We start from the raw sequence: 25,901 nt of genomic DNA, 5'->3' as shown, positions 1-25,901 counted from the left end.
TCTTATGTAGTGTGGTGGCCATATAGCTTATGTAGTGTGGTGGCCATAGATCTTATGTAGTGTGGTGGCCATAGATCTTATGTAGTGTGGTGACCATAGATTGTATGTAGTGTGGTGGCCATAGATCTTATGTAGTGTGATGGCCATAGATCTTATGTAGTGTTGTTGCCATAGATCTTATGTAGTGTTGTTGCCACAGATCTTATGTAGTGTGATGGATATAGATCTTATGTAGTGTGATGGCCATAGATCTTATGCAGTGTGATGGATATAGATCTTATGTAGTGTGGTGGCCATAGATCTTATGTAGTGTGGGCGCCATAGATCTTATGTAGTGTGGTGGACATAGATCTTATGTAGTGTGGGGGCCATAGATCTTATGTATTGTGGTGGCCATAGATCATATGTAGTGTGGCCATAGATCTTATGTAGTGTGGTGGCCATAGATGGTGGCCATGTGGTTCATGGCCATAGATCTTATGTAGTGTGGTGGACATAGATCTTATGTAGTGTGGTGGCCATAGATCCTGTACAGTGTGGTGGCCATAGATCCTATGTGATGGCCATACATTTTATGCAGTGTGGTGTGTGGCCATAGATCTATGGCCGTGTGATGGCCATATATCTTATGTAGTGTGGTGGTCATAGATCTTATCTGGTGTGGTGGCCATAGATCTTATGTAGTGTGGTGGCCATAGATCTTATGTAGGTTGGTGGCCATATATATTCTGTAATGTGGTGTCCATATATCTTATGTAGGTTGGTGGCCATAGATCGTATGTAGTGTGGTGTCCATAGATCTAATGCAGTGTGGTGGCCATAGATCTAATGCAGTGTGGTGTCCATAGATCTAATGCAGTGTGGTGGCCATAGATCTAATGCAGTGTGGTGTCTATAGATCTAATGCAGTGTGGTGGCCATAGATCTAATGCAGTGTGGTGGCCATAGATCTAATGCAGTGTGGTGGCCATAGATCTAATGCAGTGTGGTGGCCATAGATCTAATGCAGTGTGGTGTCCATAGATCTAATGCAGTGTGGTGGCCATAGATCTAATGCAGTGTGGTGGCCATAGATCTAATGCAGTGTGGTGGCCATAGATCTAATGCAGTGTGGTGGCCATAGATCTAATGCAGTGTGGTGTCTATAGATCTAATGCAGTGTGGTGGCCATAGATCTAATGCAGTGTGGTGTCTATAGATCTAATGCAGTGTGGTGGCCATAGATCTAATGCAGTGTGGTGGCCATAGATCTAATGCAGTGTGGTGGCCATAGGTCTAATGTAGTGTGGTGTCTATAGATCTAATGCAGTGTGGTGGCCATAGATCTAATGCAGTGTGGTGGCCATAGATCTAATGCAGTGTGGTGGCCATAGATCTAATGCAGTGTGGTGGCCATAGATCTTATCGAGGTCACTGTGGTTTACAGTCCATCATACTTCATACTCTAAAACATAATGCAAATATTGGATGTGCCTCAGTCACCCAAGATAACACTATAAAATGTTATTCACAACAAGGCTCTTTCTTGTTCACAATACCAGGTCTCTCTTGCCAAAGAGATTTAATCGCAATGAAACCAGGTTAAATCAAGGTTAAATTAAAAGATTTACAATAAGAGACACGCACACATACACACACATACACACACACACGCACACATACACACACATGCACAAACATAAACATATACACACATATACACACATATACACACACATACACATACACACACGCACACATGCACACACACGCACACACACACACACACACACACACACACACACCACACACACACACACACACACACACACACACACACACACACACACACACACACACACACACACACACACACTATGTTAATCTATACCTGCATTATAAACTGCAGTGTTTGCTGCATCCTTTCCTGAAGGTGTTGTTTGACATCACAATCCCATTAGAAGATAAAGAATGTGCTGTCTGTGGGTGTGTGTGTGTGTGTGTGTGTGCATGCTTGCTTGCCTGTGTGTGTTTGTGTGCGTGCCTATTTGTATGTACATGCCTGTGTGTGTTTGTGTGCGTGCCTATTTGTATGTACATGCCTGCATGTGCGTGTGTGTGTGTGCACGCGTGTGTGCGTGTGCATATGTCTGTGCGTGTGCGTGTGTGTATATGTGTGTGTCCCAGGCGCAGTGCAGCGTGGCGGACCACCCACGAGGAGAAGAGGGTCCTTGACAAGGCCAACGAGGAGATGTGGAGTGACTTCCGTCAGGCTGCCGAGGCCCATAGACAGGTTCGAAACCACATCAACACCTGGATCAAACCTGGGATGACCATGATCGACATCTGGTGAGGGTCATTTGGTTTACTGTATCAGACAGGCCTTTGGTACGAACTGGCCTGACAGTACTCTAATGACCTGCGTTGATGTTCACTTTAGTCAAAATAGTGTATTGATGTTATTGAGTAATTTGAGCGATACTCAATTCTGCTCTTGTAGAGTAGCAGTATTGCAGGTTTTTGTTCCAGCTCAGCAGTAAAACACCTGATTCGGTTCATCAACCGACCTACTCCTTCATTGGCTGAATCAGGTGGTTCACTAATGAGCTGGTGCTCTACCTTCCTCAGTAGCGGCATGGAGAATCATGGAGTGAGTCTGCATTGACCTACATGGTTAACCTGTGTTGAGAATCATCGAGTGAGAATCATGGAGTGAGTCTGCATTGACCTACATGGTTAACCTGTGTTGAGAATCATGGAGTGAGTCTGCATTGACCTACATGGTTAACCTGTGTTGAGAATCATGGAGTGAGAATCATGGAGTGAGTCTGCATTGACCTACATGGTTAACCTGTGTTGAGAATCATGGAGTGAGAATCATGGAGTGAGTCTGCATTGACCTACATGGTTAACCTGTGTTGAGAATCATGGAGTGAGAATCATGGAGTGAGTCTGCATTGACCTACATGGTTAACATGTGTTGAGAATCATGGAGTGAGAATCATGGAGTGAGTCTGCATTGACCTACATGGTTAACCTGTGTTGAGAATCATGGAGTGAGAATCATGGAGTGAGTCTGCATTGACCTACATGGTTAACCTGTGTTGCTGACACCTGTCCTTGTCATCTGTGGTCCCTGTCTGTTAGAGAGCGACTAGAGGATTGCACTAGGAGGTTGATAAGACACCCCTGATTGAGCCTGTATCCACTTAAACCTACAGTAATGGCTAAGCTGTATTACCCCGTCCCCTGTCCCTGTCTCTGTCTGGTCTGTCCCTGTCTGTCCCTGTCTCTGTCTGGTCTCTCCCTGTCTGTTCCTGTCTCTGTCTGGTCTGTCCCTGTCTGTTCCTGTCTCTGTCTGGTCTGTCCCTGTCTGTCCCTGTCTCTCTCTGGTCTGTCCCTGTCTGTCCCTGTCTCTGTCTGGTCTGTCCCTGTCTGTTACTGTCTCTGTCTGGTCTCTCCCTGTCTGTTCCTGTCTCTGTCTGGTCTGTCCCTGTCTGTTCCTGTCTCTGTCTGGTCTGTCCCTGTCTGTCCCTGTCTCTGTCTGGTCTGTCCCTGTCTGTTCCTGTCTCTGTCTGGTCTGTCCCTGTCTGTCCCTGTCTCTGTCTGGTCTGTCCCTGTCTGTCCCTGTCTCTGTCTGGTCTCTCCCTGTCTGTTACTGTCTCTGTCTGGTCTGTCCCTGTCTGTTCCTGTCTCTGTCTGGTCTGTCCCTGTCTGTCCCTGTCTCTGTCTGGTCTGTCCCTGTCTGTTCCTGTCTCTGTCTGGTCTCTCCCTGTCTGTCCCTGTCCCTGACCTGTCTGGTCTGTCCCTGTCTGTCCCTGTCTGTCTGGTCTGTCCCTGTCTGTCCCTGTCTCTGTCTGGTCTCTCCCTGTCTGTTCCTGTCTCTGTCTGGTCTGTCCCTGTCTGTCCCTGTCCCTGACCTGTATGGTCTGTCCCTGTCTGTCCCTGTCCCTGACCTGTATGGTCTCTCCCTGTCTGTCCCTGTCTGTCTGTTCTGTCCCTGTCTGTTCCTGTCCCTGTCTGCCTGGTCTGTCCCTGTCTGTCCCTGTTCCTGTCTGTCTCTGTCTGTCCCTGTCTCACTGGTCTCTCTCCGTCTGTCCTTGTCTGTCCCTGTCCTTGTCTGCCTTGTCTCTCCCTGTATGTCCCTGTCTGTCCCTGTCTGCCTGGTCTGTCCCTGTCTGTCCCTGTCTGACCCTGTCCCTCCCTGTCTGTCCCCGGTCGGTCCCTGTCTGTCCCTGTCTGATCCTGTCTGTCCCTCCCTGTCTGTCCCTGTCCCTGTCCCTGTCTGCCTGGTCGCTCCCTGTCTGTCCCTGTCTGTACCTGACTGTCCCTGTCCCTGTCTGTCCCTGTCTGTCCCTGTCTGTCCCTGTCTGCCTGGTCTGTCCCTGTCTGTACCTGACTGTCCCTGTCCCTGTCTGTCCCTGTCTGTCCCTGTCCCTGTCTGTCCCTGTCTGTCCCTGTCCCTGTCTGCCTGGTCTGTCCCTGTCCCTGTCTGTACCTGACTGTCCCTGTCCCTGTATGTCAGTGAGCGACTGGAGGACTGCAGTAGGAGGCTGATCAAAGAGAATGGTCTGAAGGCTGGCCTGGCATTCCCCACTGGCTGCTCTATCAACCATGTTGCTGCCCACTACACCCCTAATGCTGGTGACCCCACAGTCCTGCAGTACAACGACGTCTGCAAGATAGACTTCGGCACGCACATCAACGGTCAGTGAGCACACTGAGTTTCAGTTCAGTCTGTAGTTTTGTGTAACTTCAATCAATCAATCAATCAAATCACATGTATTTATATAAATAGACTGGCAGGCACATCAATGGTCAACACTGGCACTGAGTTCTGTCAATCAATCAAATATATTTAGAAAGGCTTTTTTTTCACATCAGCAGGGTTGTCACAAAGTGCTTTACAGTTACCCGGCCTAATGTCTGTATCTGGTGGCGCTTGCATTTTACAGCAGTAATAGTCAATCCGCAATACTGAAGGTTTTTGATCCAGCATTTTAATGCTATTACACCTGACTCAACTAATCAACTGACCTTCAACCCCTTGATGAGCTGAATCAGGTGTTTAACTGCTGAACTAGGACAAAACCCTGCAGTAGTGTAGTTCTACAAGGATCCCTATTTTAAAGTCTTCCTTCATCTCGTGGACTCTATTTAGATCTTACATATTAAAATGGAGCTGTAATGATCTGATACATTGTAATCACACTTCTTACCCATACTTTTGTAAATACCACCTGAAACAGGAAGGTGAGATCAAACTTTACGTCATGTCGTTGCACTTGGCTGATATTCATGTTGTCTGTGTTTCAGGTCGAATCATTGACTGTGCCTTTACCGTGACCTTCAACCCAAAGTACGACAGATTACTGGAGGCTGTGAGAGATGCTACCAACACAGGCATCAGGGTAAAACAACCCATTTATCCATCCATGCACTATGACTTTGGTTACATTTACATTTACGTCATTTAGCAGACGCTCTTATCCAGAGCGACTTACAAATTGGTGCATTCACCTTATGATATCCAGTGGAACAACCACTTTACAATAGTGCATCTATATCTTTTTGGGTGGGGGGGGGGTTAGAAGGATTACTTTATCCTATCCCAGGTATTCCTTAAAGAGGTGGGGTTTCAGGTGTCTCCGGAAGGTGGTGATTGACTCCGCTGTCCTGGCGTCGTGAGGGAGCTTGTTCTACCATTGGGGTGCCAGAGCAGCGAACAGTTTTGACTGGGCTGAGCGGGAACTGTGCTTCCTCAGAGGTAGGGAGACGAGCAGGCCAGAGGTGGATGAACGCACTGCCCTTCTTTGGGTGTAGGGACTGATCAGAGCCTGAAGGTAAGGAGGTGCCGTTCCCCTCACAGCTCCGTAGGCAAGCACCATGGTCTTGTAGCAGATGCGAGCTTGAACTGGAAGCCAGTGGAGTGTGTGGAGGAGAGGGGTGACGTGAGAGAACTTGGGAAGGTTGAACACCAGACGGGCTGCGGCGTTCTGGATGAGTTGTAGGGGTTTAATGGCACAGGCAGGGAGCCCAGCCAACAGCGAGTTGCAATAATCCAGACGGGAGATGACAAGTGCCTGGATTAGGACCTGCGCCGCTTCCTGTGTGAGGCAGGGTCGTACTCTGCGACTGTTGTAGAGCATGAACCTACAGGATCGGGTCACCGCCTTGATGTTAGCGGAGAACGACACAATGTAGTTGTCAACCGTGATGGCGAGATCATGGAACGGGCAGTCCTTCCCCGGGAGGAAGAGCAGCTCCGTCTTGCTGAGGTTCAGCTTGAGGTGGTGATCCGTCATCCACACTGATATGTCTGCCAGACATGCAGAGATGCGATTCGCCACCTGGTTATCAGAAGGGGGAAAGGAGAAGATGAATTGTGTGTCGTCTGCGTAGCAATGATAGGAGAGACCATGTGAGGATATGACAGAGCCAAGTGACTTGGTGTATAGCGAAAATAGGAGAGGGCCTAGAACTGAGCCCTGGGGGACACCAGTGGTGAGAGCATGTGGTGCGGAGACGGATTCTCGCCTCGCCACGCCACCTGGTAGGAGCGACCTGTCAGGTAGGACGCAATCCAAGAGTGAGCCGTGCCGGAGATGCCCAACTCGGAGAGGGTGGAGAGGAGGATCTGATGGTTCACAGTATCAAAGGCAGCAGATAGGTCTAGAAGGATGAGAGCAGAGGAGAGAGAGTTAGCTTTAGCAGTGCGGAGAGCCTCCGTGACACAGAGAAAAGCAGTCTCAGTTGAATGACCAGTCTTGAAACCTGACTGATTAGGATCAAGAAGGTCATTCTGAGAGAGATAGCAGGAGAGCTGGCCAAGGACGGCACGTTCAAGAGTTTTGGACTGTTCAGTGGGTTAGACTAGAGCATGTAAAAAAAAGACCCTTCCTTTCAGCCAATCATCAGGTTAAAATGGACATTTTGACTATGGCCCCTCCCACTCCAGGTTAGAGTGGTTATAGTTGTTGACAGATGAAGAAGCAAGTTTGGCTTGTTACTTTTATGATGTGTGTGTGTGTGTGTGTGTGTGTGTGTGTGTGTGTGTGTGTGTGTGTGTGTGTGTGTGTGTGTGTGTGTGTGTGTGTGTGTGTGTGTGTGTGTGTGTGTGTGGTGGTGACCGAGAGATAATACACCTCTGGATATGGACTCATCTGCCTGGTTCTTGCCGGACCATCTGTAGTGGGTTCAAACCAAAGTAGACCGTCTGTAGTGGGGTCAGACCAAAGTAGACCGTCTGTAGTGGGGTCAGACCAAAGTAGACCGTCTGTAGTGGGGTCAAACCAAAGTAGACCGTCTGTAGTGGGGTCAGACCAAAGTAGACCGTCTGTAGTGGGGTCAAACCAAAGTAGACCGTCTGTAGTGGGGTCAGACCAAAGTAGACCGTCTGTAGTGGGGTCAAACCAAAGTAGACAGTCTGTAGTGGGGTCAGACCAAAGTAGACCGTCTGTAGTGGGGTCAAACCAAAGTAGACCGTCTGTAGTGGGGTCAAACCAAAGTAGACAGTCTGTAGTGGGGTCAGACCAAAGTAGACCGTCTGTAGTGGAGTCAGACCAAAGTAGACCGTCTGTAGTGGGGTCGGACCAAAGTAGACAGTCTGTAGTGGGGTCAAACCAAAGTAGACAGTCTGTAGTGGGGTCAGACCAAAGTAGACCGTCTGTAGTGGGGTCAGACCAAAGTAGACCGTCTGTAGTGGGGTCAAACCAAAGTAGACAGTCTGTAGTGGGGTCAGACCAAAGTAGACCGTCTGTAGTGGGGTCAAACCAAAGTAGACCGTCTGTAGTGGGGTCAAACCAAAGTAGACAGTCTGTAGTGGGGTCAGACCAAAGTAGACCGTCTGTAGTGGAGTCAGACCAAAGTAGACCGTCTGTAGTGGGGTCGGACCAAAGTAGACAGTCTGTAGTGGGGTCAAACCAAAGTAGACAGTCTGTAGTGGGGTCAGACCAAAGTAGACAGTCTGTAGTGGGGTCAGACCAAAGTAGACAGTCTGTAGTGGGGTCAGACAAAAGTAGACCGTCTGTAGTGGGGTCAGACCAAAGTAGACCGTCTGAAGTGGGGTCAGAACAAAGTAGACCGTCTGAAGTGGGGTCAGACCAAAGTAGACCGTCTGTAGTGGGGTCAGACCAAAGTAGACAGTCTGTGGAGGGGTCGGACCAAAGTAGACCGTCTGTAGTGGGGTCAGACAAAAATAGAGCCAGCATTAAGTCACATCAACAGCCAACCACTGAGACGACTCTAGCTAGCTGTTATTACAGTGCACGCAACATCAGGGTTGTGGGTTCGACTCCCGCATGGGCCACATAATACTGAATATATCTGTTAATGTTGACAGTTCTGTAATCCGCTTTGGATAAAAGCTTCTGCTAAATGACCATATTTTGGATGCTAGCTAACATCCTAAGAGGATATGTGATGTAACTCTCACTCGTCTGATAATGAGCTCTGCAGAGATGGTTGATGTTTGCTTGTGTAACTGTCAACTCTTGTCTATTTTGTGACCCCTGTGGAGAGAGCTTGTGTAACTGTCAACTGTTTTCTGTGCCAGTGTGCGGGGATAGATGTGCGTCTGTGTGACGTGGGTGAAACCATCCAGGAGGTCATGGAGTCTTATGAGGTGGAGATAGATGGGAAAACATACCAAGGTATCAGTCTCTCTGTCTCTCTCTGTCTCTCTCTGTCTCTCTCTGTCTCTCTCTCTCTCTGTCTCTCTCTGTCTCTCTCTCTTTGTCTCTCTGTCTCTCTCTGTCTCTCTCTGTCTCTCTCTCTTTGTCTCTCTGTCTCTCTCTCTTTATCTCTCTCTCTGTATGTATAATATATATGTATATATATATTACTGTATGTATATACACAGTGCCTTGCAAAAGTATTCATCCCCCTTGGCGTTTTTCCTATTTTGTTGCATTACAACCTGTAATTTAAATAGATGTTTATTTGGATTTCATGTAATGGACATACAGAAAATATTCCAAATTGGTGAAGTGAAATTAAAAAAAGAAGTTGTAAAAAAAAAAGAGAAAAAAAAGAAAAGTGGTGCATATGTATTCACCCCCTTTGCAATGAAGCCCCTAAATAAGATCTGGTGCAACCAATTACCTTCAGAAGTCACATAATTAGATACAAAAAATTTAAAGAATATGGCACCACATCAAATCTGCCAAGAGAGGGCTGCCCACCAAAACTCACAGACCAGGTAAGGAGAGCATTAATCAGAGGCAAAAAAAGAGACCAAAGATAACCCTGAAGGAGCTGCAAAGCTCCACAGAGGAGATTGGAGTATCTGTCCATAGGACCACTTTAAGCCGTACACGCTACAGAGCTGGGCTTTACGGAACAGTGAACAGAAAAAAGCCATTGCTTAAAGAAAAAAATAAGCAAGCACGTTTGGTGGTCGCCAAAAGGCATGTGGGAGACTCCCTAAATTTATGAAGAAAGTACTCGTCAGATGAGACTAAAATTGAGCTTTTGGCCATCAAGGAAAACGCTATGTCTGGCGCAAACCCAACACCTCTCATCACACGAGATGTTTTTCATCGGCAGGGACTGGGAAACTGGTCAGAATTGAAGGAATGATGGATGGCGCTAAATACAGGGAAATTCTTGAGGGAAACCTGTTTCAGTCTTCCAGAGATTTAAGACTGGGACGGAGGTTCACCTTCCAGTAGGACAATGACCCTAAGCATATTGCTAAAGCAACACTCGAGGGGTTTGAGGGGAAACATTTAAATGTCTTGGAATGGCCTAGTCATAGCCCAGACCTCAATCCAATTGAGAATCTGTGGTATGACTTAAAGATTGCTGTAAACCAGCGGAACCCGTCCAACTTGAAGGATCTGGAGCAGTCTAAGTAAACTTCCGACTTCAACTGTATATACACATAGATATAGATATTACTATATATACATAGATATATTACTGTGTGTGTATGTACAGTTGAAGTCGGAAGTTTACGTACACTTAGGTTGGAGTCATTAAAACTCGTTTTTCAACCACTCCACAAATTTCTTGTAAACAAACTATAGTTTTGGAAAGTAGGTTAGGACATCTACTTTGTGCATGACACAAGTAATTTTTCCAACAATTGTTTACCGACAGATTATTTCACTTATAATTCACTGTATCACAATTCCAGTGGGTCAGAAGTTTACATACACTAAGTTGACTGTGGCTTTAAACAGCTTTGAAAATTCCAGAAAATGATGTCATGGCTTCTGATAGGCTAATTGACATAATTTGAGTCAATTGGAGGTGTACCTGTGGATGTATTTCAAGGCCTACCTTCAAACTCAGTGCCTCTTTGCTTGACATCATGGGAAAATCAAAATAAATCAGCCAAGACCTCAGAAAAAAAATTGTAGACCTCCACAAGTCTGGTTCATCCTTGGGAGCAATTTCCAAACGCCTGAAGGTACCTCGTTCATCTGTACAAACAACAGTACACAAGTATAAACACCATGGGACCACGTAGCCGTCATACCGCTCAGGAAGGAGATGCGTTCTGTCTCCTAGAGATGAACGTACTTTGGTGCGAAAAGTGCAAATCAATCCCAGAACAACAGCAAAGGACCTTGTGAAGATGCTGGAGGAAACAGGTACAAAGTATCTGTATCCACAGTAAAACGAGTCCTATATCGACATAACCTGAAAGTCTGCTTAGCAAGGAAGAAGCCACTGCTCCAAAACCACCATACAAAAGCCAGACCACGGTTTGCAACTGCACATGGGGACAAAGATTGTACTTTTTGGAGAAATTTCCTCTGGTCTGAAAGAAAAATAGAACTGTTTGGCCATAATGACAATTGTTATGTTTGGAGTTAAAAGGGGAGGCTTGCAAGCCGAAGAACACCATCCCAACCGTGAAGCACGGGGGTGGCAGCATCATGTTGTGTGGGTGCTTTGCTGCAGGAGGGACTGGTGCACTTTACAAAATAGATGGCATCATGAGGGGGGAAAATTATGTGGATATTTTTTAATTTTTTATTTATCTGTTGTTTTACCAGGTAAGTTGACTGAGAACATGTTCTCATTTACAGCAACAACATGGGGAATAGTTACAGGGGAGAGGAGGGGGATGAATGAGCCAATTGTAAACTGGGGATTAATAGGAGACTGTGATGGTTTGAGGGCCAGATTGGGAATTTAGTCAGCACACCGGGGTTAAAACCCCTACTCTTACGTAATTGCCATGGGATCTTTAATGACCTCAGAGAGTCAGGACACCTGTTTAACATCCCATCCAAAAGACAGCACCCTACACAGGGCAGTCACTGCCCTGGGGTATTGGGATATTTTTTTTTAGACCAGAGTAAAGAGTGCCTCCTACTGGTCCTCCAACAGCACTTCCAGCAGCATCTGGTCTCCCATCCAGGGACTGACCAGGACCAACCCTGCTTAGTTTCAGAAGCAAGCTAGCAGTGTGGGTGGTATGCTGCTGGCTTAGTTTCAGATGCAAGCTAGCAGTGTGGGTGGTATGCTGCTGGCCAAATATATTGATATATTGAAGCAACATCTCAAGACATCACTCAGGAAGTTAAAGCTTGGTCGCAAATGGGTCTTCCAAATGGACAATGACCCCAAGCATACTTCTAAAGTTGTGGCAAATGGCTTAAGGACAACAAAGTCAATCCTATAGAAAATTTGTGGGCAGAACTGAAAAAGTGTGTGCGAGCAAGGAGGCCTACAAACCTGACTCAGTTACACCAGCTCTGTCAGGAGGAATGGGCCAAAATTCACTCATATATTTATATATTTGTTTTTTCCTATGTAGTAAAGCCAATCAGGAACCTCAATGGCCACTCCATCGGCCAGTACAGGATACACGCAGGCAAGACTGTCCCCATCGTGAAGGGAGGAGAAGCTACCAGAATGGAGGTGAGTACTGACTGGTGACTGACTGGGTACGGGCTGGGTACTGTCTGAGTACGGACTGGGTACGGACTGAGTACTGTCTGAGTACTGTCTGGTGGCTTCTTTTCAGATGTTACCTCAGTACAATGTAGTTAAACTTCTTATTTTCTTCTTTTTTTCCATCATGTCTGCAACAATATACTCAAGGTACACATGTCCTCTCTTGCAGGTTCATTCTGTTCAAGTGAAATTATATATACAAATAATAAAATCCCAGAGTAGCCTATAAACATAAGCGTTAAGTGTAATAGCAAGAACATCTCTATAGAGTTACAAGGTGTCGAGATCAGCTCAGATTAACATCTCACACGTATATACATACACACGCGCACACACACACACACGCACGCACGCACACACACACTCCGTCACCTCCTTCAGTTCTTTAATTACACTTTTAACCACATTATTGAACCTTTAAAATCACATTATTACACTTATAAGCACATTACCAGCCGGAAGCATCAAGTAGCAATTACATCTGTAAACACGTTGAGTTCTCACCACTCAAAGTCAATTAATGACCAGTTAACTCACTAAAGGAGATATCGCCTAGATACCTGACACATATCTTTAGAGATACCTAGATACCTGAGGATCTAAGTATATTGCCCAGGTAAGGACCATATTGGTGAAGTCACAGAGGTCAATTAGCCTGGTACCAGATTTATCTGTGCTGTTTTGCCAACTCCTAAGGTGTGAGAATGACCACATGAGTTGGTAAGACAGCACAAACAGTTGCTGGGTTTCAGGCTAAAGGTCCGTAGTTTATGAACCACCCACCCTGACGCACACAGCTGCAATGCTTAACTCCATCTGGACAGAATTGAACATTTTAATTGGCGGGCTGCTGAGTGGTACGTTTTGCTGATGTTTTCAGCTAAGCCAGGAAGGGATGGATGGAGTTGCTGATGTGCCAGGTTAGAAGGTTTTATATTTAGCTGGAGTGAGTGGTGTTGGGTTAGGGCCATTAACCTCTTTGTATATGTGTGTGTGTGTGTGTGTCTTTGTGTGTGCAGGCTTGCTTGCCAGCATGTGTGTGTGTGATCATAGTGCTCTCTGTTCTGCTGGAGTGTCAGCAGGGCGTGCTGCGAGGCTGCTCTCACTGGAGTGGAGTGTCAGCAGGGCGTGCTGCGAGGCTGCTCTCACTGAGTGATTATCTGAGCAGAGAGGAAGGGTGTCAGTGTTATCAGCTAATACCACAGGGCCTTGAATCACCACCACCTGATATGGTGCTTTTCCATTGAGACTTACCCCCACACCAGTGGGTCGGGTCAGACTTACCATTGCTTAATGGTACACTATAAAAACACTATAGGAGATGAGAGAGTTACTGTAATTGTCAAAATACGAGATGAGTTACTGTAATGAACACTATAAGAGATGAGTTACTGTAATGAACACTATACGAGTTGATTTACTCTAATGAACACTATAAGAGATTAGTTACTGTAATGAACACTAAGAGATGAGTTACTGTAATGAACACTATAAGAGATGAGAGTTACTGTAATGAACACTATAAGAGATGAGAGTTACTGTAATGAACACTAAGAGATGAGTTACTGTAATGAACACTATAAGAGATGAGAGTTACTGTAATGAACACGATAAGAGATGAGTTACTGTAATGAACACAATAAGAGATGAGTTACTGTAATGAACACAATAAGAGATGATTTACTGTAATGAACACTATAAGAGATGAGAGTTACTGTAATGAACACTATAAGAGATGAAAGAGTTACTGTAATGAACACTATAAGAGATGAGTTACTGTAATGAACACGATAAGAGATGAGAGTTACTGTAATGAACACTATAAGAGATAAGTTACTGTAATGAACACTATAATAGATGAAAGCGTTACTGTAATGAACACTATAAGAGATGAGAGTTACTGTAATGAACACTATAAGAGATGAGTTACTGTAATGAACACTATAAGAGATGAGAGTTACTGTAATGAACACTATAAGAGATGAGTTACTGTAATGAACACTATAAGAGATGAGAGTTACTGTAATGAACACTATAAGAGATGAGAGTTACTGTAATGAACACTATAAGAGATGAGAGTTACTGTAATGAACACTATAAGAGATGAGAGTTACTGTAATGAACACTATACGAGATGAGTTACTGTAATGAACACTATAAGAGATGAGAGTTACTGTAATGAACACTATAAGAGATGAGAGTTACTGTAATGAACACTATAAGAGATGAAGGAGTTACTGTAATGAACACTATAAGAGATGAGTTACTGTAATGAACACTATAAGAGATGAGAGTTACTGTAATGAACACTATAAGAGATGAAGGAGTTACTGTAATGAACACTATAAGAGATGAGTTACTGTAATGAACACTATAAGAGATGAGTTACTGTAATGGACACTATAAGAGATGAAAGAGTTACTGTAATGAACACTATAAGAGATGAAAGAGTTACTGTAATGGTCACAATACGAGATGAGTTACTGTAATGAACACTATAAGAGATGAAAGAGTTACTGTAATGAACACTATAAGAGATGAAAGAGTTACTATAATGGACACTATAAGAGATGAGTTACTGTAATGTACACTATAAGAGATGAGTTACTGTAATGAACACGATAAGAGATGAGAGTTACTGTAATGAACACTATAAGAGATGAGAGTTACTGTAATGAACACTATAAGAGATAAGTTACTGTAATGAACACTATAATAGATGAAAGCGTTACTGTAATGAACACTATAAGAGATGAGAGTTACTGTAATGAACACTATAAGAGATGAGAGTTACTGTAATGAACACGATAAGAGATGAGTTACTGTAATGAACACTATACGAGTTGATTTACTGTAATGAACACTATAAGAGATGAGTTACTGTAATGAACACTATAAGAGATGAGAGTTACTGTAATGAACACGATAAGAGATGAAAGAGTTACTTTAATGAACACTATAAGAGATGAGAGTTACTGTAATGAACACTATAAGAGATGAAAGAGTTACTGTAATGAACACTATAAGAGATGAGAGTTACTGTAATGAACACTATAAGAGATGAGTTACTATAATGAACACTATAAGAGATGAGAGTTACTGTAATGAACACTCTAAGAGATGAAGGAGTTACTGTAATGAACACTATAAGAGATGAGTTACTGTAATGAACACTATAAGAGATGAAAGAGTTACTGTAATGAACACTATAAGAGATGAGAGTTACTGTAATGAACACTATATGAGATGAGAGTTACTGTAATGAACACTATAAGAGATGAGAGTTACTGTAATGAACACTATAAGAGATGAGAGTTACTGTAATGAACACTATAAGAGATGAGAGTTACTGTAGTGAACACTATAAGATATGAGAGTTACTGTAATGAACACTATAAGAGATGAGAGTTACTGTAATGAACACTATAAGAGATGAGAGTTACTGTAATGAACACTATAGAGATGAGAGTTACTGTAATGAACACTATAAGAGATGAGAGTTACTGTAATGAACACTATAAGAGATGAGAGTTACTGTAATGAACACTATAAGAGATGAGAGTTACTGTAATGAACACTATAAGAGATGAGTTACTGTAATGAACACTATAAGAGATGAAAGAGTTACTGTAATGAACACTATAAGAGATGAAAGAGTTACTGTAATGAACACTATAAGAGATGAGAGTTACTGTAATGAACACTATAAGAGATGAGAGTTGACTGTAATGAACACTATAAGAGATGAGAGTTACTGTAATGAACACTATAAGAGATGGAGAGTTGACTGTGAATGAACATGATAAGAGATGAGAGTTACTGTAATGAACACTATACGAGATGGGTTACTGTAATGACATCAGCATTTATTGAATCCTCTGGAAAACCAATTGCTCATCTATGATGTTGATTCTTGTAAAAAGGAAAAATATAATCTCTAAACATCTACATTCGTTACCAGAAGGATTTCAATGACATAAAAAGTGCTGTGAGTTAAAGGCTTTCCAATAAAGGCTTTCAGTTTCAAGGACTTTGGTCTTATGTAAGTTGCAGATGGATTACGGTCAATCAGTTGTTTCTAGGATCTGCTGAGTTTTCGGTGTCCTCCTCTACCCTTCTGCTCTACAGGAAGGTGAGGTGTACGCAATCGAGACGTTTGGCAGCACTGGGAGAGGAGCTGTTCACGGTGACATGGACTGCTCGCATTACATGAAAAACTTCAACGTTGGACACGTGCCAATAAGGTCGGTCGCTCAGTTCGGTCGGAGCTCACTGAGTGCGAGCCTCACCTGATTTTAATGCTGAATGATGATACTGAACATCGATGCTAAGTAGAAATCTATACTGTAGATGTCATTCTGTTCACCATCGAGGGCGAATGACCCTGTTCAGTCCAATCCCTTCCAACGTGCTGATTCTTACAGTATAAACCTGAACTGAATACTACTGTACTAATAAAACAATGAACCCATAAACTACAGACAAAAATTAGCCAGCTGGCTAAATATGGCATATTTACAGAAATGTTGATCATTGTGGATTATCCCACTGCACTGCTCTCATAATCCTTACTGCACTGCAAACACCATCCTTATCTCTCTCCCCTCCTCCCCTCTGTGTCCCCGCCTCCTCCCATTGTGCTGTCACAGGCTCCCCAGAGCTAAGCATCTGCTCAATGTGATCAATGAGAACTTCGGGACGTTGGCGTTCTGCCGCCGCTGGTTGGACCGGCAGGGAGAGAGCAAGTACCTGATGGCCCTGAAGAACCTGTGTGATCTGGGCATCATAGACCCGTACCCTCCGCTCTGTGACACCAAGGGCTCCTACACTGCCCAATACGAACACACCATCCTTCTCAGGCCCACCTGTAAGGAAGTGGTGAGCAGGGGTGATGACTACTGAGTACGTTTCCCTGGGCCAGCTGGCCTCGAACCAGGAAGAACAGGAAGAGAAAGAATGAGAGAAGATAAATCAGGGTCATGTTCATTGGATGCCATAACACCGCTCTATTCAACACATGCAAATTCCACTCCGTTTATGTCCCTTTAATAACGTTTCTTATTGGACAAGTCTAGGTAGTCCTTCTGTGTTTCCGTGCATTTTTCTTTCAGTTTGGTGCCTAATGAACACGATCCCTGAAATATGTCCTCGACTGATCATAACATTTATGCAACGTTATTATTGTGATGTAATTTTAAGTTGCTTGAATCCTACCTTCTGCACCTACCTTCAAGTGTTTTAGCAAGAGACCGTTAATTATTACTTAACATATGTATTAATATAAGTATTATTTCAAAGGATTAAGCCAATAAATAAGGGCATATAAAAAGCAAGAACTATAATCGTCATTTTCTTTATTATACTTACTTGATTCCTGTATTGCTTATTTAGAATTAAATGAAATATGCAAAATGACTCCCTATGTTTTGGGTGGACACCTCAATGTATTATTTAATAATTCAAAGCATATTCAATGCCTTGAAAATAACCTGTGATTTGACTATAATAATGCTATGAAATTATTTATATTTCTATATTTTGTTTCTCTGTCCCTATTTATTTTGAGGTGATTTTTAAAAAAATTAATAAATTGAATTGTTGCACATCTTAAACCTGTTTTTGTATATTGTATTCGTGTTTGAATGTAAAGTGATCATGCCAAAGCCAACGATTCAAATTGCGGAGTAGAAGTGTTCTATTCTCACTTTTAACCAAAGGAGGGCGATATTATTACATTCATAAAGTATGTACTCCAGTGGTTTCAGTGGCAAAACAACTAACAGGAATACACATTCAAATTGAGCTTCAAAGATGTACTGAACCATGTCAGAAAGGAATTCCTACAACATGTAGAACAATAAACCATTGACTTATTTATTAGCCGTAATGCATACATGCATGTCAGGTATCACATATAGACAGACAGACGTCCCTTTAAAAGGTGGAGTTCATGGATTCCACATGATATCTGTGCATTTGCCATCAAATGCAAATTGTAGCTCATTTATGTAAATCTAAGGAAAATGTAAGATGTAAACAAATCAGGTAGCCTAGTGATTAGAGCGTTGGGCCAGTAACCGCAAGGTTCGAATCCCTGAGCTGACAAGGTAAAAATCTGTTGTTCTGCCCCTGAACAAGGTAGTTAACCCACTGTTCCTAGGCTGTCATTGTAAAATAAGAATATGTTCTTAAATGACTTGCCTAGTTAAATAAAAAAATATGTATTTTTTTTTTATAACAACTAATACTTACAGTATGTAGCTAAGTAGGACATACAGCTGATATGATTATGATAATATGTTACATGTCCCTTTTCATTCATGATCTCATACCTCTGCTCCATCCACCACTTGCAAATTCCTTTAATAAAGTCTTTGGGACAAAGGGCGAAGCAGTCGGATGATGCCACAGTGCAGGAATGCATCATGTCTCTTCAGCCAGGCCAGCAGCTACTGACCTAGCTACTCCTTAGGCAGTGTTTACACAGGCAGCCCAATATGCTGACCTTAATCAGATCAAATCTGAAAAACAATATTAGAATTGGTCTGCCTGTGTAAACGCAGCCTTTGAGACAGCAACACAGACCTATTCTTAACCAGGGCTCTGTTCAAAAGTAGTGCACTATGTAGGGAATAGGGCTCTGGTCAAAAGTAGTGCACTATGTAGGGAATAGGGTTCCATTTGGGAAGCAAGCTAGGTCTGGGTCAAATATGTACTGAGCCTCTCCAGATCTGACACAGTGACGTCAATTCATCCCTTCCTTTCTTAGCTAAGTAGCTCATGTTTATTTTGGGATTCATGGAATGTTGGGTTTGTTTACTAATGAGAGAAACACACATGGGGTTATTTTCTGTCTTCCCTAACAACAACAACCTGATATAGAGTGGAATCGGCGCTGCAGTGAAGGATAAAGTCATGTTCCTGAGCGGTGCAGTGGTCTAAAGCACAGTGCAAGAGGTGTCACTACAGTCCCTGGTTCAAATCCAGGCTGACTTACATCTGGTTGTATTTGGGAGTACCATAGGGTGGTGCACAATTGGCACAGTGTTGTCTGGGGTAGGCTGTCATTGTAAATAAGAATTTGTTCCTAACTGACTTGCCCAGTTAAATAAATGAAAGTAAACTCAGTTCACCATTCTAAATCTGAGTACAGAGACATCTCCTTGCCACATGATTCATTCCTTGTGCTGCAGTGAACCATGTGATTAAATCACACTCACACCCAATAAATAGAGGTGTATTTACCCATCTGTATAAGGTGTTCAGAGTTTACCTACCTATTTTAGTTTTTTTTACCACTATATCCCTGAGTGCAATAGAAGTGAAGACACCAAACCATGTGAGTAAGTAGACCTCATTGTGACATGTTTTGACATAACTAACCTGACAAAGAGCCATTGAAATCAGACTGAGAGTGAGGGAATACGTGAAGTCAGTTAAATTCTAACTGAGAGCGTCTTCAGTGCTTTAGTCCCAGAGGGATCCAGACAGACATGCTCTTTTCTGTTCTCTCTCTACTCTTCTGCCGTTCCAGGAGAAACTACCTGTTAAGGCCTGCTCAGTCCCTTCGAGCCAAGGACAGTAAGTTTGTGGACACACACACACACACACACACACACACACACACACACACACACACACACACACACACACACACACACACACACACACACACACACACACACACACACACACACACACACACACACACACACACACACACACACACACAGATAAAAATGATGATGCTTTTGCAGGTTTACTGCCAATGACTCCAGGAACTGAGGATACAAACGTCAGGACTCCAAAATAAAACCTTGGCTAGATCAGAACGCTAATCTAGAACATTAAGATCTCGGTCATTTGATAGACAGTATGATAAAACATTCATTAATAATATCCTTTTGGTTCTATATTTGGCTTTGTTTCAACTATAGTCTGAGACAAATCTAAAGTGGATTTAAAAACCAGCCCAGTAGTATGTCTTTGGGACTGGAACATTCAGGATCAGAATGAGAAGTCAGATCAATCAATAAATCTTCCTCATACAGTAAACCTTCACTCAGGATATCTGGTCTTCCCTTTGGAAACTTATTTTCCTCTTCCTATAAAAAAGGAGATGACAGTCTGTACTCTGTCTCTGTGCAGCTGCCTGTCATCATATTATATAATCCAATATATACCACTAAGCAGACTCACACGTTTAACCAAAGTGACTTGCAATACAGTGAGTGCATACATTTTTGTTTAGGATCCCTGCAGGAATTGAACCCACAACCTCAGTGTTGCCAGAGCCATGCTCTTTCCAACTGAGCCACACAGTGCCATTCAGCACAGAACACTATCCGTCCTGCCGTGGAGGTCATCGTTTCAGAAATGTGTTCCGTGGGTCTGTGGATGAAACAGGCAAATGAGGCCCTGAATGGCAAAAGAGTTCTGCTTTCCCCATATTGCCCGATCTGTGGCTGTATCCCCATGTCCAGCCCACATTCGTCCAAAAATACACTCTCACACGTCTTTATATTCGGCTCATCGTCCTTCTCATGCAATCCACCAAAACATGGATAACTTTTAACTCTCCACCCCTCACTCCATCCCTCTCTTCATCTTGTTCCATGGCTCTAGTCTTTCTTCTGCAGACTAAAGACGTTTGCATTCTGCAGTCTCTCTGCTGCAGTCTTCCTTGAAGAGGAAGAGGAGGAGGAGGAGCTACAGTGTTTGTTGAGGAGGTGCAGGAGCTTGCGTCCCAGGCTGGGCCTCCAGGGTTTGACCAGGCTCTTGGTGTTCACCAGCAGACGACCCGTCCGCCGGTCCTCGTGGCCCCCCACCAGATACTCTGATCCTGGGGGAGTAGAATAGAGAGAGCAGGGTCAATTCCATTTTATATTTAGTCAATGAACTTTTAATGGACACTGATAGAGAGGGGTCTTAGCCAGGTTTTAAATCGGCATACTGTTTTAAAAAATCATAGAATGCTATAGTGAAACAGATGAAGGTTGCTGTGAGGTATCTAATGTACAAGTGTCTAGTGTGACGCCTATTTAAGCATATATGGGGTCACCCATCTGTTTAAGGTGTTCAGAGATTGCATACCTACCTACAAGGCAGGTATGCATCCAGAGACGTCAGAGAAAATAACTATTGGGGCAAGAAGCAGTCGAGGTCCAGTTCCCTGGCCAAAACGTAAGAGCTCACCTGGGTTAAGGAGGGGGCAGGTGCACCCTCGGGTGGTCCAGGATTCTGGGTAGAGGGTGATGTGACCTTTCTTGATGTTCACCTGGCTGCCGTGGTACAGGACCTTCTTTACCTTGACCTCCACCTCAGCATGGGAGCCCTGATCACGGGCCGCCATGATCCTCACCATAAGCACTGTGAACACACACACACACACACACACACACACACACACACACACACACACACACACACACACACACACACACACACACACACACACACACACACACACACACAATCTGATCAATCAATCTCAATATGCAACATGCAGTGAGTTAGCATTTCCTGTTAGCATTTCCTGTTAGCATTTCCTGTTCAATTCTGTATTATTATAAAAAAAATTGTAAGACTTTATTTTATGAACAATACAAAACATACACATACAAACGACAACGTCATACAAACATCAACTACATCACCTCTGCCCAGACCCACTAGCATACACTGTCATCTCCAGCATCCACATCATTTCCCGCCACATGCACTCAAACTGCAATATTTAAATAATACATCTTTAGATTTTTCCATTGTGTTAACGATTGAGGATTGATTGATTTCCAAGTTTTTAATATACGTTTTTTCCAGATGATTGACAAGAGAATCATCCAACCAATTGGGTATCTCACTACACCCCCATATGCCATGTCTTGAAATATGCAGACAGATGGATTAAAAGTACATTTATATTGTAAGCTGACTTTCTAGCTCCACCCATAACTTTTGGACTTTATAGCACTCCCAGAAGGCATGAATTATTGAGTCATTGTTAGTTTTACACATGACTCCGCTGTTGTGCTGTAGAATTTGTGAATTTTGTCTCTTGTATAGTCAATTCTATACATTAGTTTATACTGGATTAAAAGCGCACATTTTTGTTAACTGTAATTTTGTTAGTTATGCTCCAACTTTCCTTCCATCTTGAGCCAACATCAGTTCTTTTTAAGTCTTGGTTTCAATCGTTTATATTTTTTCTAAGAGACTGTCAGTTGGATAAACTCTCTGCAAGGTTTTGTATATCTTACCTATCACATGGACATCCTTTTCTGACTCAAATAAGATTCCCTTAAGGTTTCTCTGATGTCCAAAAGGCTTCAAATATAAATGTTGTGATATGTAACTTTTTCTACATTGGTCAGTCCAAAATGACTTTTTAATTCTGTCATGGAAATAAATGTATTTCCTGTTACCAAGTCATTTCCTGTTTCTATGCCTTTAGTTTCCATGTGGACCAATTCATCAGTGAATTCTGAAAAGCTCTCCAAGGATTGATTCATAAGGTTGTGCTTTATGAAGTGATATTGGTTGTTGTAGAATACGTTTAATTTTCTTCCATATTGTTATAGCGTTCTTAACAATGAAGTTGTTCATGTTTTTAGCTTTGTTCTTTGAAAACAGACGCAAAAAGATCCTGTGGATGAGCATGCACATCTTCAATATGTACCCATTGTTCCTCTTTAGTGCATTTAACTATTTGTCTCAAGTAAAAGCCTTGGGAGGCGAGTTGATCCAATTCCAAATCTGGAAGGTTTAAACCACCGTTATTAGACTTAGGAAGATGTAAAACTTTCCTTTTTATTATATACATTTTATTTGGCCAAATAAAGTCTGTTACGACCGAGTATACTTTTTTAAAGAATGTCTCCGGTGGGGTAATTGGTATTACTGAGAATAAATATAAAAAACTTTAGCAGTGTAAAGGGTGCGTAACTGGTTCCAGTGAAGTCAGACGCAGGAGAGCAGAACTAGGTAATAGCCAGAGCAGTTTCATTTCAAAACCAACGGCATAAAGAAATAACCAACATGGGTACAAAACCCGACGCGCACCAGTAAATATGTGCACAAGCACTTATAAACAATTCCACACAAAGACATGGGGGGAACAGAGGGTTAAATACACAACATGTAATGAGGGAAATGAGAACCAGGTGTGTAGGAAAACAAGACAAAACAAATGGAAAATGAAAAGTGGATCGACGATGGCTAGAAAACCGGTGACGCGGACCGCCGAACGCCGCCCGAACAAGGAGAGGAACCGACTTCGGTGGAAGTCGTGACAAGCAGCCATGCCATTCTAAAACATTTTTATTCTACCTGTAAGATTATTCAATTTAATTAGATCTGCTTTCATATTGTTGAGTAATGAAATAAAGTTATCTTTACATATTTGTTGTTTGTTGTCACTTATTAAGCATCCTAAGTATTTGATATTTTATTGCTGTAGAGGGTGATTTATTTTCTTCTTATTCAAATTGACATTATTTCAGGGAGGTTTCCACGTTCATTTTAGATCCTGAGATTTTTGAGTATTCAGAAAATATTTTTAGCAAATTGGTCATTGAGTTTTCAATATTGGTCCGGTATATCAAATCAAATCACATTTCATTGGTCGCATACACATATTTAGCAGATGGTATTGCGGGTGTAGCGAAATGCTTGTGTTCCTAGCTACAACAGTGCAGTAGAATCTAAGAATTCACAACAATACACACAAATCTAAAAGCAAAAGAATGGAATTAAGAAATATATAAATATTAGGATGAGCAATGTCGGAGTGTTATTGACTAAAATACAGTAGAATAGAATACAGTATATACATATGAAATTAGTAAAGCAGTATGTAAACATTATTATTATTAAAGTGACTAGTGTTCCATTATTAAAGTGACCAGTGATTCCATGTCTATGTCTATAGGGCAGCAGCCTCTAAGGTGCAGGGTTGAGTAACTGGGTCGTAGCTGGCTAGTGATGGCTATTTAACAGTCTGATAGCATTGAGATAGAAGCTGTTTTTCAGTCTCTCGGTCCCAGCTTTGATGCACCTGTACTGACCTCGCCTTCTGGATGATAGCAGGGTGAACAGGCCGTAGCTCGGGTGGTTGATGTCTTTGATGATCTTTTTGGCCTTCCTGTGACATCAGGTGCTGTAGGTGTCCTGGAGGGCAGGCAGTGTGCCCCCGGTGAAGCATTAGGCAGACCACACCACTCTCTGGAGAGCTTTGCGGTTGTGGGCGGTGCAGTTGCCATACGAGGCGGTGATACAGCCCGACAGGATGCCCTCAATTGTGCATCTATAAAAGCTGTTGCGGGGTGAACAGGCCGTGGCTGTTGCGCCTTCTTCACCACACTGTCTGTGTGGGTGGACCATATCAGATTGTCAGTGATGTGTACGCCGAGGAACTTGAAGCTTTTCACCTTCTCCACTGCGGTCCTGTTGATGTGTTTCCTGAAGTCCACGATCAGCTCCTTTATTTTGTTGATGTTGAGGAAGAAGTTATTTTCCTGGCACCACCCCGCCAGGGCCCTCATCTCCTCCCTGTAGGCTGTCTCGTCATTGTTGGTAATCAGGCTTACAACTGTTGTGCTGTCTGCAAACTTGATGATTGAGTTGGAGGAGTGCGTGGCCACGCAGTCATGGGTGAACAGGGAGTACAGGAGGGGCTGAGCACGCACCCTTGTGGGGCACCTGTGTTGAGGATCAGCGAAGTGGAGGTGTTGTTTCCTACCTTCAACACCTGGGGGCGGCCCGTCAGGAAGTCCAGGACCCAGTTGCACAGGGCGGGGTTCAGACCCAGTCCCCCGAGCTTAATGATGAGCTTGGAGGGTACTATGGTGTTGAAGGCTGAGCTATAGTCAATGAACAGCATTCTGACATAGGTATTCCTCTTGTCCAGATGGGATAGGGCAGTGTGCAGTGTGATGGCGATTGCATCGTTTGTGGATCTATTGGGGCGGTATGCAAATTGCAGTGGGTCTAGGGTGTCAGGTAAGGTAGAGGTGATATGATCCTTAACTAGCCTCTCAAAGCACTTCATGATGACAGAAGTGAGTGCTACGGGGAGATACTAATTTAGTTCAGTTACCTTTGCTTTCTTGGGTACAGGAACAATGGTGGACATCTTGAAGCAAGCGGGAACAGCAGACTGGGTTAGGGAGAGATTGAATATGTCGGTAAACACTCCAGCCAGCTGGTCTCCACATGCTCTGAGGTTGCAACTAGGGAGGCCACCTGGGCCCCCAGCCTTGCGAGGGTTAACACGCTTAAATATCTTCTGTTGGCCACAGAGAACAATAGCCCACAGTCCTTGGGAGTGGGCCGCGTCGGTGGCACTATGTTATTCTCAAAGCGGGCGAAGAAGGTGTTCAGCTTGTCCAGGAGCAAGACTTCGGTGTCTGCCATGTGGCTGGTTTTCCTTTTGTAATCTGTGATTGTCTGTAGACCCTGCCACATATGTCTCGTGTCTGAGCCGTTGAATTGCGACTCCACTTTGTCTCTATACTGACGTTTTGCCTGTTTGATTGCCTTACGGATGGAATATCTACACTGTTTGTATTCGACCATGTTCCCAGCCACCTTGCCATGGTTAAATGAGGTGGTTCTCGCTTTTAGTTTTGCACGAATGCTGACATCTATCCACGGTTTCTGGTTTGAGTAGGTTTTAATAGTCACAGTGGGAACATCCCCTATACATTTCCTGATGAACTCAGGAAGTCCGTGTATACGTCAATGTTATTCTCAGAGGCTACCTGGAACATATCCCAGTCTGCGTGATCAAAACAATCTTGAAGCACGCATTCCGATTGGTCAGACCAGCATTGAATAGACCTTAGCACGGGTACTTCCTGTATAAGTTTCTGCCTATAGGAAGGGAGGAGCAAAATGGAGCCATGATCTGATTTGCCGAAGGGCAGGGGGAGGGCCTTGTAGGCATCACGGAAGGGGGAGTAGCAATGGTCGAGCATTTTAGCAGCGTTGGTACTACAGTCAATGTGTTG

General features: G+C 43.5%; 2 protein-coding genes across 3 annotated transcripts in view; one reads left to right on the top strand and one right to left on the bottom strand.

The window, feature by feature from the left end:
• LOC106561684 (methionine aminopeptidase 2) overlaps positions 1-17,504 on the top strand; it is a 21,417-nt gene extending 3,913 nt beyond the window's left edge. The window contains exons 5-11 of one of the 2 annotated variants that reach the window (XM_014125867.3): positions 2,167-2,328; positions 4,505-4,686; positions 5,296-5,390; positions 8,534-8,630; positions 11,753-11,856; positions 16,021-16,136; positions 16,542-17,504. In XM_014125867.3, coding sequence (XP_013981342.1) covers positions 2,167-2,328; positions 4,505-4,686; positions 5,296-5,390; positions 8,534-8,630; positions 11,753-11,856; positions 16,021-16,136; positions 16,542-16,794 — 1,009 coding nt within the window. In that variant the 3' untranslated portion in view covers positions 16,795-17,504. The remainder of the gene's footprint in view (positions 1-2,166; positions 2,329-4,504; positions 4,687-5,295; positions 5,391-8,533; positions 8,631-11,752; positions 11,857-16,020; positions 16,137-16,541) is intronic. The other variant, XM_014125868.3, reaches the window with a different exon arrangement.
• A 248-nt stretch (positions 17,505-17,752) lies between these two features.
• LOC106561694 (netrin-4) overlaps positions 17,753-25,901 on the bottom strand; it is a 48,979-nt gene continuing 40,830 nt past the window's right edge. Inside the window, exons 9-10 of the mRNA XM_045688490.2 lie at positions 21,088-21,261; positions 17,753-20,734 (exon numbers count right to left, since the gene is read on the bottom strand). Of these exons, the coding sequence (XP_045544446.2) occupies positions 20,514-20,734; positions 21,088-21,261 (395 nt within the window). The 3' untranslated portion in view covers positions 17,753-20,513. The remainder of the gene's footprint in view (positions 20,735-21,087; positions 21,262-25,901) is intronic.

This window comes from Salmo salar, chromosome 10 (genome assembly GCF_965601325.2).
Source record: "Salmo salar chromosome 10, fSalSal1, whole genome shotgun sequence".
Lineage (NCBI taxonomy): Eukaryota > Metazoa > Chordata > Actinopteri > Salmoniformes > Salmonidae > Salmo > Salmo salar.
Note: the sequence above shows the minus strand (reverse complement) of the source record. Positions and strands in the feature narration are given on the sequence as shown.